Source organism: Rhinatrema bivittatum, chromosome 2, assembly GCF_901001135.1.
Source record: "Rhinatrema bivittatum chromosome 2, aRhiBiv1.1, whole genome shotgun sequence".
Lineage (NCBI taxonomy): Eukaryota > Metazoa > Chordata > Amphibia > Gymnophiona > Rhinatrematidae > Rhinatrema > Rhinatrema bivittatum.
In genome coordinates this window covers 699,942,849-699,960,120 of record NC_042616.1, presented here as the reverse complement: position 1 = coordinate 699,960,120, position 17,272 = coordinate 699,942,849, and the positions used below count along the sequence as shown (strand labels likewise).

At 43.1% G+C, this 17,272-nt stretch overlaps 1 protein-coding gene across 3 annotated transcripts in view; it reads right to left on the bottom strand.

Moving 5' to 3' along the window:
* The window catches only part of OTUD6B (OTU domain containing 6B), an 81,522-nt gene extending 67,320 nt beyond the window's left edge, over nucleotides 1-14,202 (bottom strand). The window contains exon 1 of one of the 3 annotated variants that reach the window (XM_029591652.1): nucleotides 14,026-14,202. In XM_029591652.1, the coding sequence (XP_029447512.1) occupies nucleotides 14,026-14,092 (67 nt within the window). In that variant the 5' untranslated portion in view covers nucleotides 14,093-14,202. Of the gene's footprint in view, nucleotides 1-13,906; nucleotides 13,935-14,021 lie in introns of those variants that run through there. The other 2 variants (XM_029591654.1, XM_029591653.1) reach the window with 2 other exon arrangements.
* Between the last annotated feature and the right edge of the window lie 3,070 nt (nucleotides 14,203-17,272).

The window sequence follows — 17,272 nt, the reverse complement described above, 5'->3', positions numbered from 1 at the left end:
TGTATCCACTGAAAAGGGCATAGAGTGTTAGCGGGAAGGCCTAAAAGGAGTGAACTGCAATAATCTACATTAGAGAAAAATCAAATACTGGAGCATAGTCCTAAAGTCAGAGGGTTCAGATGGCATAATAACCAAAGTTTAGCAAAAGACAACTAAATAACAGAATTAATATGTGGTCACATGGAAAACAATGACTCTAAAATCATTCCTAGGCTCCGGATGGTTGAAGAAATTGGAATAGTGTCCATCAAAAGTGAAAACAGATGGATTATCTGTGAGGGGAAATCTGCTAAGAGTCAGAATTTCCTTCTTAACATTAAGAGGCGATTGTGACACAGCCAGCTTTGCACTGAGGACAGAGAAACGGTGGCAAAGCAAAATATAGCTGACCAGGATGCTTTTGATGAAAAGAAGATCTATACATCGTTATCATACAGCTTATATGAACACTCAGTGTAGCAAGCAATCTGCAAAGGGGTGTTATATAGATATTGAGTAAAGCCCCTTGAGGGACCCCTGTGCACATTGCTTGCCAAAAAGATGTTTCAGACAATATACTAACCTGCTGTTTTCTGTCAAAGAAATAGGATTGCAACCAACTGAGAACCCTTCCTCCAATCCCAGCTTTGGCAAGAAAGGAACGTAAAACAAGATTAAATGCAGCCATGATATCCAGTGAAATTAACATGCAACCAGTGCCAGAGAAGAAACCTTGATAAATGGTGTCAAAGCTGGAAAGGAGAAGGGTTTCTGTATTATGATGTTGGCAAAAGCTGAACTGATACTGGTCAAGTATATTATAGTAATCCAAAAAATCAATTTGTGTACAGCACTCTCTCACAGCTTTGCCAAAAATGAAAGAGATGATATATGGTGTAAGCTAGAGAATTTGCTGGAATCAGCAAACACTTTCTTTAAAATGAGATGTACAGATGTGAGTTTGAGACAAAATGTACCTCGCCTGTCGATAAAGATAAATTTACAACTCTAGTTGTGACATCTTCAGTCAGCTTCAGAAACCATTGTGCTTTAAAAGGACATGTTAATTGACCAAAGACTTATCCAAGAAGAAACTGGTCACTCAAGCCACATAGTGCCTTGGATAATGTGGCATAGAAAAGAGTAAATAAATAAAATAAGTTTTAATGGTCACCTACAACAGTTGTGAAGTACCCGTCCCTTTCTCGGCCTACATCTCCTGACTTTCTCACTATCATAAGTGAAAAAAGCCATTTGAAACAGAAGTGAAAACACCACCCTCCAAAAACTGGAGCATATTGAGTACAGAGATATCCTTTCCTTTATAATAACCAAAGGCAGTCTAGGAAAGAGTTTGCTGAAAGCCTTTTTCTCCCCTTTTCTTTTTAGGATCCTGTTATACTAGGGAAAACGGCCCAAAACTGTTGCCCTAGGTGTCCTGTCAGTAGCACCTGCTTTTGGAGCCACTAAGGGAAAAATAATCACTGGGGACCTGGTGCAGCAGGGAAGGTGTCAGTAATCTCTTTGCCCAAGCTGAAGGATACAGATTCCCCTTGAACTCAACAAAATATAATGATTTACAAATCAAACAGAAACAGGAGAGAGTGTAATTTCTGCTCCCCCTACCTGGGCTACCTTTTATTTGTGCCTCTCAAGTGAAACGGGAGCAAAGGAAGAGAATCCGCTACTTACTTTTTTATTCTTTGTTCTCTTTACTTATTTCCATTATATTCCAAACTAACTTTTTTTTGTCCCCCAGTCATTTCTCGGAGTGGGTTCTGGACTGGCCTGTCAGGACTCAAGGGAAGACAATTAGCACAAAGAAAAATTGGTTCTTACCTGCTAATTTTCCTTCCTGTAGTATCACAGATCAGTCCCGACTCCTAGGTTTTGCCTCCCTTCCAGCAGATGGAGACAGAGAAAGTTTTGCTGACACTAGCATATAACCTGGTGTGCTACCTGCAGTCACTCAGTATTGACCTGTACCCAAGCCAAAATACCACTGAACATAAACCATCACATTCCCTATAAATACGTCCCCCTGAACACGCAGTAGGATATGAAACCACACAATGGAAACTATCCCCTTCAACCATAAAAAACTGGAAAATAACAAAACCTGTGCCATTCTTCAGTCTATTTACAGCAACAGACTGAGCGGACTCTCCAATCCTTTTTCACCGTAATGGAGCAGGACTCTGGACTGATCTATGGTACTACAGGAATGAAAATTAGCAGGTAAGCACAGATTTCTTTTCCATGTCCAGACTCCTGGGATGTACCCAAGCTTCCTTAACCAGGGTGGGACTATGAGAGTCCCGCTCAAAGTGCAATTTCACCATAGCCCATGGCATCCAGAGCCTGAACATCCAAATGATAATGCCTACCAAACGTGTGCAAAGAATTCCAAGTAGCTACCCTACAAATCTCTTGTGGTGACACTTGCTGACATTCGGCCCAGGATGCCAACTACAACAGAGTAGAATGAGCTCTCAATCCCTCAGGGAGCATGCAACCCTGACATAAGTACACCAAACAGATAGCTTCCTTCAGCCACTGTGCTATGGTGGACTTTGGCAGCCACTTGGACTCTGAGGGAATTAAAGGCCAACCCCTTTATCAACCCTTGCTGCAAGAAGGACAAAATGTGCATGACTGACACACGAGTAGGGTCAATCCCCTGCTGAACGCACCACGCCTCAAAAACTTTCCAAACCTGCACATAGGCCAGAGAAGTTGAGGACTTTCTAGCTTGCAACAGAGTGGAGATAATATCCTTGAGGTGATATTTGGCCCTTAGACACTGCCTCTTCAAAAGCCAAGTTGCAAGTCAAAAGCGAGCCGCCTGATCTAAAAATGAGTCCTTGGCGCAATAGGTTGGGCAGATGGGTGACCGCAGTGGTCCGTCTACCGTGAGATTGATCAAATCTGCAAACCAGGGACATTGAGGACACTCCAGGACAACTAGAATCACCTCCCCCGGATGAACCTCTATTCGCTGGAGAACCTTGCCCACTAGTGGCCATGGCAGAAAAACGTACAGGAGAATTCCTGTTGGCCATGGGAGTACCAATTCTTTGACCCCTTCAGCTCCACATTCTCTTCTGCGACTGAAGAATTGCAAAGCTTTGGCATCTGCTTGAATTGCAGTTAGATCCATACAGGAGTCGCCTTACTTGTGATGGATAAGCCACATCGTTTCCTCCAACAACTCCCATTCCCTGGGATCTAGCTGACGATGACTGAGAAAATTGGACGACCCTGGCAGAGTGCGCCCGTAATACTCTCTATTTTTACACAGTTTTGGGATATAGCGGGCTTTCGCATTAATTTTTCCAAGTCAGAAGCATTGGCCCTACATTCACGGCTTCCACAGACGTGGCCTGGCTCCTTCCCCTTCAAATGGGCACCTGGGAAACTAAAATATTTAGGAGTATGGATCCCCAGAGAATTGGATAAGCTCTATGAGTGTAACATATGTGAAACCTTGGCATCCTTGGGACGATAGTTGCAGGCCTGGCAGTCTCTTCCCCTCAATTTTTCAGGGCGTTGTGCTCTAGTTAAAATGCTTTGCTAGGCTGAAATCCTGCCCCAGCGGGTGTGGAGGTAGTAGTGGTGGCTGTGGTCTTAAAAAGATGACAGAGTCTTTGCTGAAGACGTGGTTTGCTGACTTTGTGAACCTTGCCCTCTTGGGCGACCTCTCCTTTGTTGTATCTGATGTTGCTGTTGTTGACCACATTGTGGTTGGCTATAATTTTGAGGTCGATACAATTGGTATTGTCACATCGGTCTAAGTTGGTAAGACTGCTTTCGTAGTGGGGTTATAGTATTTCCTTTGTGGAGGGTACATTGGTTGAATCAGGGACTGGACAGCCATTGCTTGTTCTTTTAGACTGACCAAAGTCTCCTGAAACTTATCCCCAAATAGGTTATCAGCTTTGCAGGGCAGATTTATTTATTTTATTTTATTTATTTAGGGCTTTTTTATACCGACATTCATGATACAAATCATATCATATCGGTTTACAAGAAACAATGGTGCAAAAACATTATTATTATTTATTATTATTTATAGATTTTTCTATACCGGGGTACGTAAATAACATCACCTCGGTTTACATTCAAACAGTAATTCAGCATTGCGCTTTACAATATAACAAGGTAACTAAACGAAAAACAATACAGTATATAACTTTATATTAATAGAATATCAGCAATATATGAGAGATTGTGGCAGTTAGGAAGAGTAGTTGAGGATTCAGATCATTGATAGTAGGCTTTTTTAAATAGCCAGGTTTTAAGGTTTTGTTTAAATTTTTTGTGACAGAGTTCCTGGCGTAATTCAGAGGGCATGGTGTTCCATATTGTTGATCCAGCAATTAACAATTAACATTAACATCAACATGAACAATAGGCGAAGAGAGAACAAAGTGAACAAAAGTTACAATAAAACAGGGGCACATGAACTGGGAGGAGGAAGAGCCAGAGTCAAGGCTAACTCAGAAATAAATATCTAGTCATATATTCAGGATTATAATAATAACAACATGTACTCAGGATTGAATAATATCAAATATATAAATAATATCATATACTTAGGGCTGTAATAATATATGTTCCTAACTAAATAGTGTCAGTTCATAAAACTCGGGACTAATTAATGTATAGTCAGAAGCCATGTCAGGGATGGGGTACGTCAACTGGAAGACCATGGCGAGTTATTGTAGTTGGGGCGGTCATAGATCAGGGAAGGCTTGTAGAAATAGCCATGTCTTGAGTTTCTTTCTGAATGTCAGCATGCAAGGTTCTTGTCTAAGGTCTGGGGGCATAGTGTTCCAGATGGTTGGAGCCACTGTCGAGAAGGCTCGATCTTTGGTGGATGAGAGATGTGTGGATTTGGCAGGGGGGGGGGGTGTGTGTGTGTGTGTGTAGCGAGCCCTTGTATGCTTCTCTGATGGGTCTAGAAGAGAAGTGCAGCGTGAGTGGGTAGTGTATATCGATGGGTGTTCTGTTGTAAATGGTTTTATGGATGATGGTGAGACACTTGTGTAGAATTCTAAAGTTTACTGGGAGCCAATGCAGGTTTTTTTAGGATGGGTGTGATGTGGTCTCTTCTGTTGGAGTTTGTTAAAATTCTAGCGACCAAATTTTGTAGCATCTGAAGCTGTTTGGTGGAAGAGGTGGGAAGGCCTAGCAGAATGGAATTGCAGTAACCTAATTTAGAGAATATAATGGCCTGGAGTACCGATCTGAAGTCTTGAAAGTACAGTAGCGGTTTGAGTCTTTTTAGTACCTGAAATTTGAAGAAGCAGTTTTTGGTTGTGTTGGTGATGAACTTTTTTAGATTTAGCTGGTTATCAATTATAACTCAGAGGTCTCTTGCTTGGCTGACCAGGGTGTTTGTGTGACTTGAATGTATGTTATCATTGTGGTTGAGAGATATAAGGAGCATTTCTGTCTTAGACGTGTTAAGAACAAGGTTTAAGGTAGTAAGGAGGTCGTTGATATCTTGGAGGCAGTTGTCCCAGAACTTCAGTGTTTTTGTGAGGGATTTGGTTATTGGGATCAGGATGTGGACATCGTCGGCGTAGAGATAGTGCTTGAGTTTAAGATTCGTAAGCAGCTGGCAAAGGGGAAGAAGGTATAGGTTGAATAGTGTAGGAGACAGAGAGGAGCCCTGTGGAACACCTGTTGTGGTGTTGATGAGCGGAGATTCCTTATTATTAATCTTTACTTTGTAGCCTCTGTTCGTGAGAAAGGAGTCGAACCATTTGAAGGCCGGACCTGTTATCCCAATGTCCGAAAGTCGTTTAAGGAGAGTGGAGTGATTCACCGTGTCGAATGCTGCCGAGATGTCGAGGAGTATTAGAAGGAAGGAGTGACCGGAGTCCATACCCATGATGAGATGACCTGTGAGGGAGATAGGTGCTTAGAGCTTTGCAAAATCCATATTGCGATGAGTGGAGGATGTTGTGATCTTCCAGGTATTCTGATAATTGGCTGTTGACTATTTTTTCTATGATCTTTGCCAGAAAAGGTAGGTTGGAAATGGGGCGGAAGTTGTTGTTGAGTTCTCTAGGATCTAGATTTGCTTTCTTAAGAAGGGGTTTGAGGGTGGCAATTTTTAGGACATCCGGGAAGATTCCTTGAGATAGTGAGCAGTTTATGATGTCGACTAGGTACTTGGAGATGGAGTCTAGCACCGATAGAAGAAGCTTGGTTGGGATTTGGTCGAGAGGGTTTCATTTTCTTTATAAGGGATTCGATTTCCAGAGCAGAGGTGAGCTCAAATGAATCCAGTGAGGGTCTGGAATTTGAGAGGGGGGGGGGGGGGGCCTGGAGATGTGAGTGGAAGTAGAATTGACAGGCAGGAGAGTTAGTAAGTTAGATATTTTGTTGTGGAAAAAAACTGCCAATTCGTTTGCTTTTGCTTGCACTTGTTCGTCTGGGATGCATGGGGTAGCATAGTGAGCTCTGATACATAGGAGAATAGGGCCTTAGGATCAAAGACGAGGTCATGTATTCTGTGACCGTAGAAATCTTTTTTCGCTCGGTGATTGGCGTTTCTGTATATGTGTAAGGTTGATTTGTATGCATTCAGTGTGCTCGGGCACGGGGTCTTGCGCCATTTGTTTTCTCTTTGTCTAAGTTCTCTGAGTTCATCAGAGAACCATGGTTGTTTCCTATTAGGCGTCTGTTTGATTCTTCTGGCTGCCCGAGGGCATACTTTGTTCGCTATTGATTCTGTGATACTAAGCCATGAGCGGAGTGCTGAGTTAGGGTCAGAGACTTCTAGTTTGTGTAGTTCCTTTGTTAGATGCTCGCTGAGGACCTCTGAGGAGCAAGATCTCCTGTAGTGAACTGTAGATTGAGTGGGTTGTGCTTTGGGGTTTTCCTTGCTTGTGAGGGTGATGGTAATCAGCGAGTGGTCAGACCAGGGAACTGGTGTGCATTCCAGGGGGTAGAGGGTGAAAAACTGGAGTTGATAAAGATGAGGTCAAGTATATGCCCTGCTTTATGGGTGGGCTTGTTGATGATTTGTGTGAAGCCCATGGCCTTGAGAGAGGTGAGGAATGCTTCGCAGTTAGTAGAGAGCGGGATTGAATCGACATGGAGGTTGAAGTCCCCTAATATCAAAGCGGGGGCATCTAGGTTGACATGTTTGGCTATGATTTCAACAATGGGGGAGGCGCCTGTGTCCAGGAGACCAGGTGGGGCGTAGATAAGGAGGATTTGTAGATGGTCGGATTTAAACAGGCCTAGTTCTAATTTAGACGCTGACTTAATAGGTTGAAGGGAAAGCCTGAGTTCCTTTTTGGCTGCTAGGAGCAAGCCGCCGCCTCTTTTTTTCTGTCTGGGAAGAGAGAAGATGTCAAATTGATGAGAAGGTAGTTGGTTTGTCAGGGCTGCATCGGTCGGTTTAAGCCAGGTTTCTGTTATGGCACAGATGTCTGGGTTTGCGTCTAGGAGATAATAATTTAGAATGTGTGATTTTTTTTGTGATCGATTGAGCGTTAAAAAGAGATACTGAGAGTAGTGCAAGACCCAGTAGTTGGGTGAGAGGCGAGACCATGATCGGGATAAGGGATCTAGTGGTGTGTGTCCGGAATAATGTGAGAGATTTTTCCCTGGTAAGGGTGCTGTGGTGGAGGATGGGTATCCTTGTGTCATGTTCCACTTGTATTCAGGCTGGACGGGCTTGGATGAGCGTCTGTTTGTTGGAACGAAGGGGTTAGGGTGGGAATCCTGTGGAGTTGAAATAGGGAATGTGAGTAGCTGGGTGTCCTGGTGGACTGGGAGAGGCTATAAGAGGATTGCGTGTCCTTATTCTGAGAGGCTGGATAATTGAGGGGCGTCCTTCTGCTGAGAGGGGAGGATGAATGAATATTGATAGAGCTTCCGACTGCTGAGGGGTGAGCGTCTGTCTGCTGAGTGAGGGAGGTGAGTGATGGGTGGGTGTCCATCTGTAGATGTTATCTGTCAGTCTGTCAAGTGAGTCCGTTGCGTGTCCGTCTGCTGCGTGGGTCCACTGGTTGTCCATCTGTAGAGGGAGTCTGCAGAGTGTCGATCTGCTAAGTGAAGGAGCAAGGATGAGTGAATGCAGACTGTTTGTATGATGAAGAGATCTGGAGTGGCTGAGTCTGTGGGTGCAAGACTGTGCTGACAGTATGGAAGGATGGGTGCCCTGCTGGGTGTTGCTCCGGTGCGCACGAAGGGGCGCACAAAGGGGCAGGCGCAAATAGTGATTTCCGTGATTGCAAGTTCTTTAATTGCGTGTCCTGCTGTCCTGCTTGTTTATGCGTCAGATTTGCGAGCTTTGAGTGGACATCCTCGCGAATGGCACTTGACCGAAGTCATGCAAGCCTTCTCGCCGCTATGGCCGATGCCGAGATTCGGGATGAAGATTCAAACGATTCATAAATCGTGCGTAGAAGGTACCTAATTGCCTTCCTCTAAATCTTGAATCGGGTTGCTGGACTCATTCAAAAGATGTTCTGAGTCAGGTAGAATGGTCTTCATTTTCTGTACACACTCAAAAAGATATTGAACAATATAAAACTGATGTTGCTGAATGCAGGCAGACAGCATTGCCCCCTGAAAAGACTTCCTTGCGAATTCATCGAGAAGTTTTTGTTCTCTACCCAGCGGTACTGATGCGTGTAATTTGGATCTTTTGGCTCTCTGCATCGCTGATTCTACCACCAGCGAGGAGTGAGGAAGTTGCTTGCCAGAGTAAAAAGGAGATTGTCTCATTCTGAATTTCAAGTCTGTTTTCCTGGATACAGGTGGAATCGAGAATGGAGTCTCCCAAGATTTTTCGAGGACTGAGTCTAAGACCTTATGCGAAGGTAGAGACATGGGCTCAGCTGGTACGTCAAATATTTTGAGTAATCCTAAGGTCTCTGCCCTTGGATCAGGCGTCTTTTGAATCTCACGGTGCAACATCAATCCTACCTTCTCTAGGAATTTCGGGTAGGATAAATTTTCCGGTGGAGAGTATGGCTCGGAGGGGTACTCTGGAGGATCATATGGAAATCCAGTGGATGACAATGGGAACGTTTGGGGGGGAATTAGGTTATGTAATGTATAGAGGCTCACGCTCAGGTGGTCATTGGACTGACCGTGGAGGAGTTGGATCTTTTGGAGGCGTTGTCGTCACTTCTCCTGGGGAGGAGAGTGTGGAACAATGTTGTGGTTCACTTCCAGCTGGGGAGGTAGGTAATGCAAACGTCGATTGCATGACCTCAAAGAAGTCAGACAGCGCTGATGAAACTTAACGCTGCCTTCGTTTGTGTCGGTATTTGTGGATTTGAGGCCGTTTTAAAACTTCGAGGTGGTGTTTGTGTACGAGGTGGGATAGCCTCTATCCTCTCAGTATGTTGTGAGTGTAACTCATGGGTAACTCTCTCCCTTTTCTTCTTACGCTGAGGTTCCTGTGAAATGTTGTCACTTACGACATGTCTGGAAGTGGATGAAACATTCGAACCTACTCTTATAAAAGAACATGACGACCTTGAAGAAGAGTGTGACGTGACCCGCACATATTCCTCTTCTGAGTGTAATGGATCACTCGGGGGAGTGGTGTCTCCCTGATGGTGATTTTTCTTGATGCATCCTCGTCGGGTTGCTCGATGTGGTCGACGCAGGAGTTGTTTGTTGTTTCCCTTGGGAAGCAAATAGTGATTTCCGTGATTGCGGGTTCTTTAATTGCATGTCCTGCTTGTTTATGCGTCAGGAAGTTTTCTTTACATGCGTCGAACCCGACACTCTGTGTCGATGTCGACGCTCCATGCATCATTCCTGATGCATTATGCAGCACTCTTGATGTTTCCTGCACCGATCCCGACTCATGCGCCGATGTCGAAGAGACGTGCACCAATTCAGACGCTTCATGCATCGATCTTGAATCAGACTGCGCTGACTCTGACTCTTTAGATGCTGATCCCGGTGCTGCTTGTATTGAGCTACGTTTTAGCTTTGTTGCTTCGTGTGATGTTTTTTGCGATGCTTTTTACCCAGCCATCGACTGTTTTTGTCCCGAGAGGAGCATCTCCGATGCAGTCGACGCTGGTGGGTTGTCGGTATCCCGAGGCATGGATGGGTCCCTATGCCTTTTTGAGGCCTTTGCTTGTTGGCCTTTTTCATGTTTGTGGCTGACATAACCTCCAGTCCTGGATCTTCTGAGCTCGCTGCCGCTGAGCTCTCGGCGACATTCAGCTGCAGTTGTGGGCATGAGGCCTGAACGTATTGAGGCCCCAAGCATCGATAACAGAGATCATGTCCATCGGTGATGGACATGATCTTTCCACACAAACATTTCTTAAAACCCAAAGGCCTAGGACGCGACATTTTTCAATTATGCTGAGGAGAAAACGAAACCCCGCGTGCGATCCCATGCGCGGAAAGAACAGACTGAGGAGAATCTGTTCTTCTGTGCGGGAAGGCACGCGCAGCCGCACAGAGCAAAGCTCTGTATTCTACTAGTGAAGCTCCACCTCCTGGGCCCTGATGGACAGTTCCCATGACAGCATGGCTAATTCAGCCCTGCCATCAACGGGAAACCAAGTTTCACCATATGGTTCCAGGCATCATAGACGGTGAGACCTGGGGTGAAATTTCCAGTTTTTTGCATGAATAGATTGCTAGCCCTGTTCTAAAGAATTAGAAACACATATGGTTACAGGCAACACTACAAAATCTGGCAAGCTGGGGCAAGAACATTGTATGCAGCACAAGTTCAAAGCCTTCTTCTTCAGAATATAGAATTGGCAGCAATTACAAGGCCAGAACTACCCATGCTTCCTACCTACTGCAATACCAGAGTCAGATCATCCTTGACCTCCAGCTTTACCCTTAGTTTCCCACTGAAGATTCTCTCTTCCTCTCCCTTACCACTCTGTATTCCAATACCTTATTTAAATAATTTATAGCATACTGATACATAATTCTCTTATTTACCCCAACTACCTCCAATGGTAGGCTTCTCCATGCACCTACCAGCTTTTCTGACATGAGAGATCCTTTCATTTATAAACATGATATGTTTTACATGTTCAGAAGTTATAGGTTTGTTGCATGAGACACAATGATAATGTCACTGTGTTTATTCCAAAGTGAGTTGTCTCCTAGTCATTGTGCTGCCACCATACAGAATGTTAGTTTGGCCCTACCTACGACATGGGCTTTATACAAGCTACTGAGGAAACCAAGAGGATTCAAAGAAGGGCTAGCAAGCTCTTTAGAGACAGAAAGCATTTATCATACTGTGTGACATGCAGGAATTGTATACTGTGGAAAAGAGAGGAGGAACATAAGCAACACACCATTGACTGAAAGAAGCCAAGGCTGTAGCTCAGAACCTTTTCAAGGTTTCCCACATTCTGAAAACAAGATGTCATTCTTTATGTATAAATTCAGTATCAAATCCCAAAAGACATTTTTCAACTAAGAGCAGCAAAGGGCTGGAACAATCACATTCACAAACAGTTGAGGCATCTCCATGCAAGACATTTCCATAAAAACTATGCCATCAAAACATCAATGAATATACATTTGAACAGAATGCCCTTAAGTAGAATCTCTGTGTATGCATCGCTATCTGCTATCACTTTTGACTAGCCCTAGGCTGTGGCACTGGGATGTTTTACGCAATGCTAGAATTTTCTCCTCTTGACGTCTGCAATTTGGTTTGAAGCTGATTAATTTCATTTGCTTTCAGATTAGAGCTAAAATAATTGAATGCGAATCCACATTAAATAGATCTTCCCCAGTCTGCTTCCTGTGCTGTTGACCACAATATATACCATACAGATGACCAGATTTCAACAGCAGCATCATTACCCACATTTCTACATAATCTTGTTTTATTCTAAAGAATGGAAAACTCCAGCAGGAGCCGATCATTTGCAAGTTCCAGAAAGCTCTGACAATAGAACCCCTTGAACTTGGTAGCTGAAGCAACATCTAAAAATAAGTTGAGAAAACAATTTTGTTTTATGGTGTCAGATGTTTTTGCTGTCAGCTTGAGACATTTGAGGGCCAGATAATGATTATGTGGTTGAACTGGTTATTGTGGGGGTTACCAAGTGTTAAGAAAGTAAGCTTATGAAATGTCTATGTACAGAAGGCACAATCACTCATTGGCCACTGTGCTTAAAAACATGACCATTTTTCCATTTTGTGTCTCCATAAGACTTTTCCCCAACAGTGCTGCTGGAGACAGAGTAAGACTGAGGGACTGTGGGTGGCACCTTGGTATATATGCCAGGCTTGTTTGAAAAAACTTCTCTGTCTCCATCTGCTGGAAGAGAGGCAAAACACAGGTATCTGGACTGATCCGGGTACGTACAGGGAAATACATGTTCCCCTTACTCATCTCAATGCCCACCCAAAACTCTACAAGGAAACAGACTGAGGATGCTACCAAATGTACATCAGCCATCACACAAGAACAACTAGTGGCCAGACTTTGGAGTACATACATACCAGGTTCTGGAAGGATCTGCAGACCAGAACCCCAGCTGAGAGTGCTATGATAACTAGACTACAAAGGAGTCATAGGGTTAAAAACAAATAGGAGCAAACCCCAGATAGGTGAAGCCTTGTATTATTATAGTCTAATAGGGGGTGGTTCTGACTGAACTGAAAACTCAAGCAAACAGAAGGAAACTGCCAAGCCAAAAAAAAATTTTTTTTGCAACATACTATGGACCCAATTCACTGAGGCTTTTCTCCCATTCTGTATCTATAGCAAACAACTTTGATGACTCAGGTCCTATAAAAAGAAAGGCAACAAAGCATCCACAATTTCCATTGCACTCAATGTGAAACTACCGTACTTCAGTCTCAATGCTGAATTTTCATCTGATGCATTGCTTTTACCTAACATGGCCCAGCAGTATTATCCTGCACTTCTACACTTTCAGCTCAATTGAAATAAGCTTCTATCAGGGATATATCACAAGGAACCATCATCTGCAGCTACCTGTAACTTTCCCCTCTTTTCAATCCTCTCCCAACTAGCCCAGGCATCACAGGGCAAGCCCTCTTTTGAGGCACATGTTGCAAATTACTTACGAACCATGCACAAGGGCACTCAGAGCTACTGTGCATTACTACTTAGCCATAGTTGGAAACCCCACACTGCCTTTGCAGCATCCAGAGCCAGATGAGAAGCAGAAGACTGGCCCAGGGTCCAACTCAGGTGTACTAAATAGCAGCACTGTTACACCCTTAGCACACATGGATTTCTATAGGGCAGACTCCACATAGGTTTACCAACTAGTTTTAATTTTAGAACATGCTGAGCCAGTCCTGATTTTATCTCATTACGACTAGCAACTCCAGGCAAGTTTTTAATAACCCTCATGGCTGCTGTGTGTCTCTTCTCCACCAAAACTCCAACCCTCACCTCTTTTAGCTGGTTTAGGAAACTGGGACAACAACAGAAACAATAGTCAGAGCAGATCCTGTGAGATGATACTTGTTTACAGGCCCTGCAGCATTCCTATCCCTTGGCCTTGCACTAAATTTCCTTCCCAATATTGCTGAGTGAGCAACTATATAAAAGCAGGACTTGATCATCCTCTCTGTAAGTCCAGCTTCAGAAGGCTCAGATCTGTTGACCACGGCTCGGGTTTGGCTACTGAAAGCATGGATTTGTAATTATTTTCTTAAGGACATCAATCGGAAAATCAGACTTACAAAGCTAAACATGCAATCGAACAAAGCCAGAACTGAATTGTTTGTTTGGCTGGCCTGGGACGAGAGAGTAACCCTAGGCTCAGAGCACATCAGATGTGGTCTGTCACTCATTACCAAATGCTGGGGAGGTAGCAAAACTATGAAGGAAACGGGAACTAACTTAGGTTTGTCAGTTAGCTTCATTTCGGCTGATCCACGCCTAGTTTCACCCCAATGCACTAACCCTGGTTGGTCATGGGCAACGAGGTAAATCCAGACTCAGATTAACCGAAATAGAATCAGCTGGCAACCCCGCTTGGGCCAATAAGGATGAAACCGAAAAAGCGCTCGCTCCGCACCGACCCTGCAGCTCCTTCCGTTCCCGGCGATGCCGCTTCAGCAGCTTTTCCTCCACCGTATCTTCCTCCATGGCCCAGCGTATAGCTGGGCACTTCCACGTTTACTCCCTCATCTCTTAGCCCGTTTCGCCATTGGCCGCTTTTACGTCTGCCCTCTCAGCTCGCTGCGCCATTGGCCGCTTTCACGTCTGTCACCTCACCTCTCACCTCGCTGCGTCATTGGCCCTGGAGCGGCGCTTCCTTGTGACGTCATGTCACGGCGCCGCTGTCTGCTAGAGTCGCGTGCATTTGTCGTGCAATTCCCAGTTTCCTACTGTGAAATAGGCATTAAAGCAGCGCTTTTCTTGCTTTGGAGCGATGAAAGACAATTATTTCTGGGGGAGCTTTACTGTAGTGATTTTCAATGATGTAGTGAGGAGCTGGTATTCATCACCTGCCCAGACCCATCCGAAAGAGAAAAATGCAATCCTCTTTTTGTCCTATGTGGGGAAGAGTATTCCTTGCATTTTTAAGTAAAGTAATATGGTTGCTGTGCGTTTGTTAAAGTAGTTTGATTAGCATGATAGTCCATTTGGATGCACAAATAAAGGTTAACAAATAAATATATGTATATAAAAAGTGCTAGCTTTTTATTCCACTAACTTAATACGTTTATTTTTAGTGCCACTAGATGTCCCTAGGTCCCTACCATAGGAATGTATTAGCTAGAGAGGAGAGATCACTTAGCAGCACCTCCCCCAGAGGCTGTCTGAGGTAGGTGAACTCTTCCCCTAAAAGTTGGGGCTAGAAGTAGGTTAGGGGTAGTATTTTTGGTTGGCGTTTGAGAAGAGAGGAGCTTTTGGGTTTTGTTTTTATATATATATAGTGAGGCCTGTCCCCTCACTGGGTATACTTTTGAAAGAAAAGTCCTTTCTAGGCACTCCTTGCTTGTTAAAGATAAACCTCAGGTTCAGAACAGAGACTTTATTTAAGAAGATGTTCGCTTTATGAATTTTCTGAAGTGCAACTAGCCATCTCTCTGTATCTGGAGGCCAAGGACCTGCTAGCTCCATTCTAGATCAGAGAAGGACTACAGTGACAGTAGCACCCCAGATGAGTTTTTCAGACAGTTGAGTGAAGTGTTATCTCTTTTTGTTTGAGAGGAGGTTTATATCACTCCTTTCCAGAAACTGGGCTATATAGCCTGCCTCTGGCAATTACAGACCTTTCCCTTGAAAAGGTCTCAGGACTGAACTTGGAGAAGAAAGGGAGAAGACGAAACTTGGAAGCCCATGATGGGATCCCCCCCCCACCCCCAGGTGCAGACTGGGTGAAAGAAAAACAAACTTGGCCTCAGGTAGGCGTTTTCTATGTTCTAAAGAGTAGGAGTTTCCCAAGAGTCTAGGCATCTTATGCAGTCAGTTAGGAGTGGTAAGAAGTGTCCCAAAGAATCTGAGCTCAAACACTTACCCCAAGGAAATTGGACCTTCAGTTGTAAATTCATCCTTTTATTGATGATTGGACATTTATTTAATTTTTCCACAATCAGTAAAGTTTATTTGAACACCCAGCACTGTGTCCAGCTCAGTCTGTCCTTGCTGCACTGTATCATCACACCTTCAGAGTTTATAGAGAGACGAACACACATAGGGAAAAATACACCACTGTCTGGGCCAAGAAGACTGCCTTCACTCCCCCCCCCCCCCTGAAAGAACCCACCTCTTGGAGAATATCAGAAGGTAACAATATAATAAAGACATCCCAGAAAACTTAAATTCTTTGGTCCTGAATTTAAAAAGCATTTACTTGCTTAAAACTGGGTTTTACATGAGTAAATGGGCTTTTGAAAATTGCTACAACATATGCCATTGAATTATCCATAGGATTTGCTCGTGTAAGTGCACTTTGCATGTGCAAATGGCTTTTGAAAATTGCTATGAAAGTAGTTACATGTGTAAATCCTTTTGAAAATTCACCTGGTTAAAACACTACAGTTAAAAGCCTCCCAGGATCATTGACCAGCAGAAATGCTATTCAAATAGTCAATGTGATCAAAAAAGAAAGCAAAGACTCTAAAGTTGATATTATCATCCATCTGGGAACCAACGATCTTGCTAGAAACAGCATCCAAGCGGTACAGAGAGATTTCCAGTCTCTAGCGAAGCAGATTAGTCACATGGCGACAACCATTGCCTTTTCAGAAGATTTACTTGTTCATGGAAAGGAGAAGGAGAGGCTAAGTCATATTAATAACTTCAATGTATGGATCAAATCCTGGTGTAAGGTACAAAATTTTGGATTTATTCGGGGCTGGGGCCGTATATGGAACAGTAAAAAGCTCTTTGTCAAAGATGGCTTACATCTGTCTGTGTAACAGTGACGACAATGGGAATCGGATGATGAAAACAAGCCCTTTATTAAAATGCCCGACTCTGGCCGAGTTTCGCTCCCTTGCACAGAGCTGCCTCAGGGGCAACTAAAAATGGACATACAAATAATTAAAACACATACATATAAAAAAAAAAAATTACATGTATATAAAACTGACAATGATCATACATTCACTCAAAATATGTGTAATAAAACAATCCTGTTTAGAAAAACATAAAACCAAAATAACTACATATGTATGTGTATAAGAATATGTATGTACTTATGGATGCAATAAATTAAATGACAACATAAATATATGGCAGACATAAAATTAATACAAAACTAAATAGCAAGGTTATGCTAAGAGATTGGAGGTGGTGACTTTGGGTCATGGATGTATGAAAATATAAACAGTGGAGTCAATATTAGTTGTGAATTGAATTGTAAAGTAATATGCAATGCTTACTTCATTTATCCAGGACTTGATTTAGTCAATGTGGAAGATATCACATTGATTATGCCTAATTAAATAAACAAAAAAAATTAGAAAGATATTTAAACCAAAAACAAAAAGAACCAAAAATAAAGAAATAATACATCCTAAGGGAATTCGGATATGAAAAATAAAGAAAAATAAAAAATAAACAATGAAAAATTGAGGATGACTGATAAGAATGGCAGATGTATAAAGATAATATATAGAAAACTTAATGGGGTCTACCTTCAGCGCAGATGAATTCTCACTCAAACAAATAGACTTTCTCTTATCACCATAGCATTGCTACGTGATACCAGCGTTGGAGTCAAAAAACGTTCCGTACATAACAACTATATTGAACAAGAAATACAATAATGTTAATTGTGCATGTTCAACGCATTTAGATTGTTTAAATTAATGT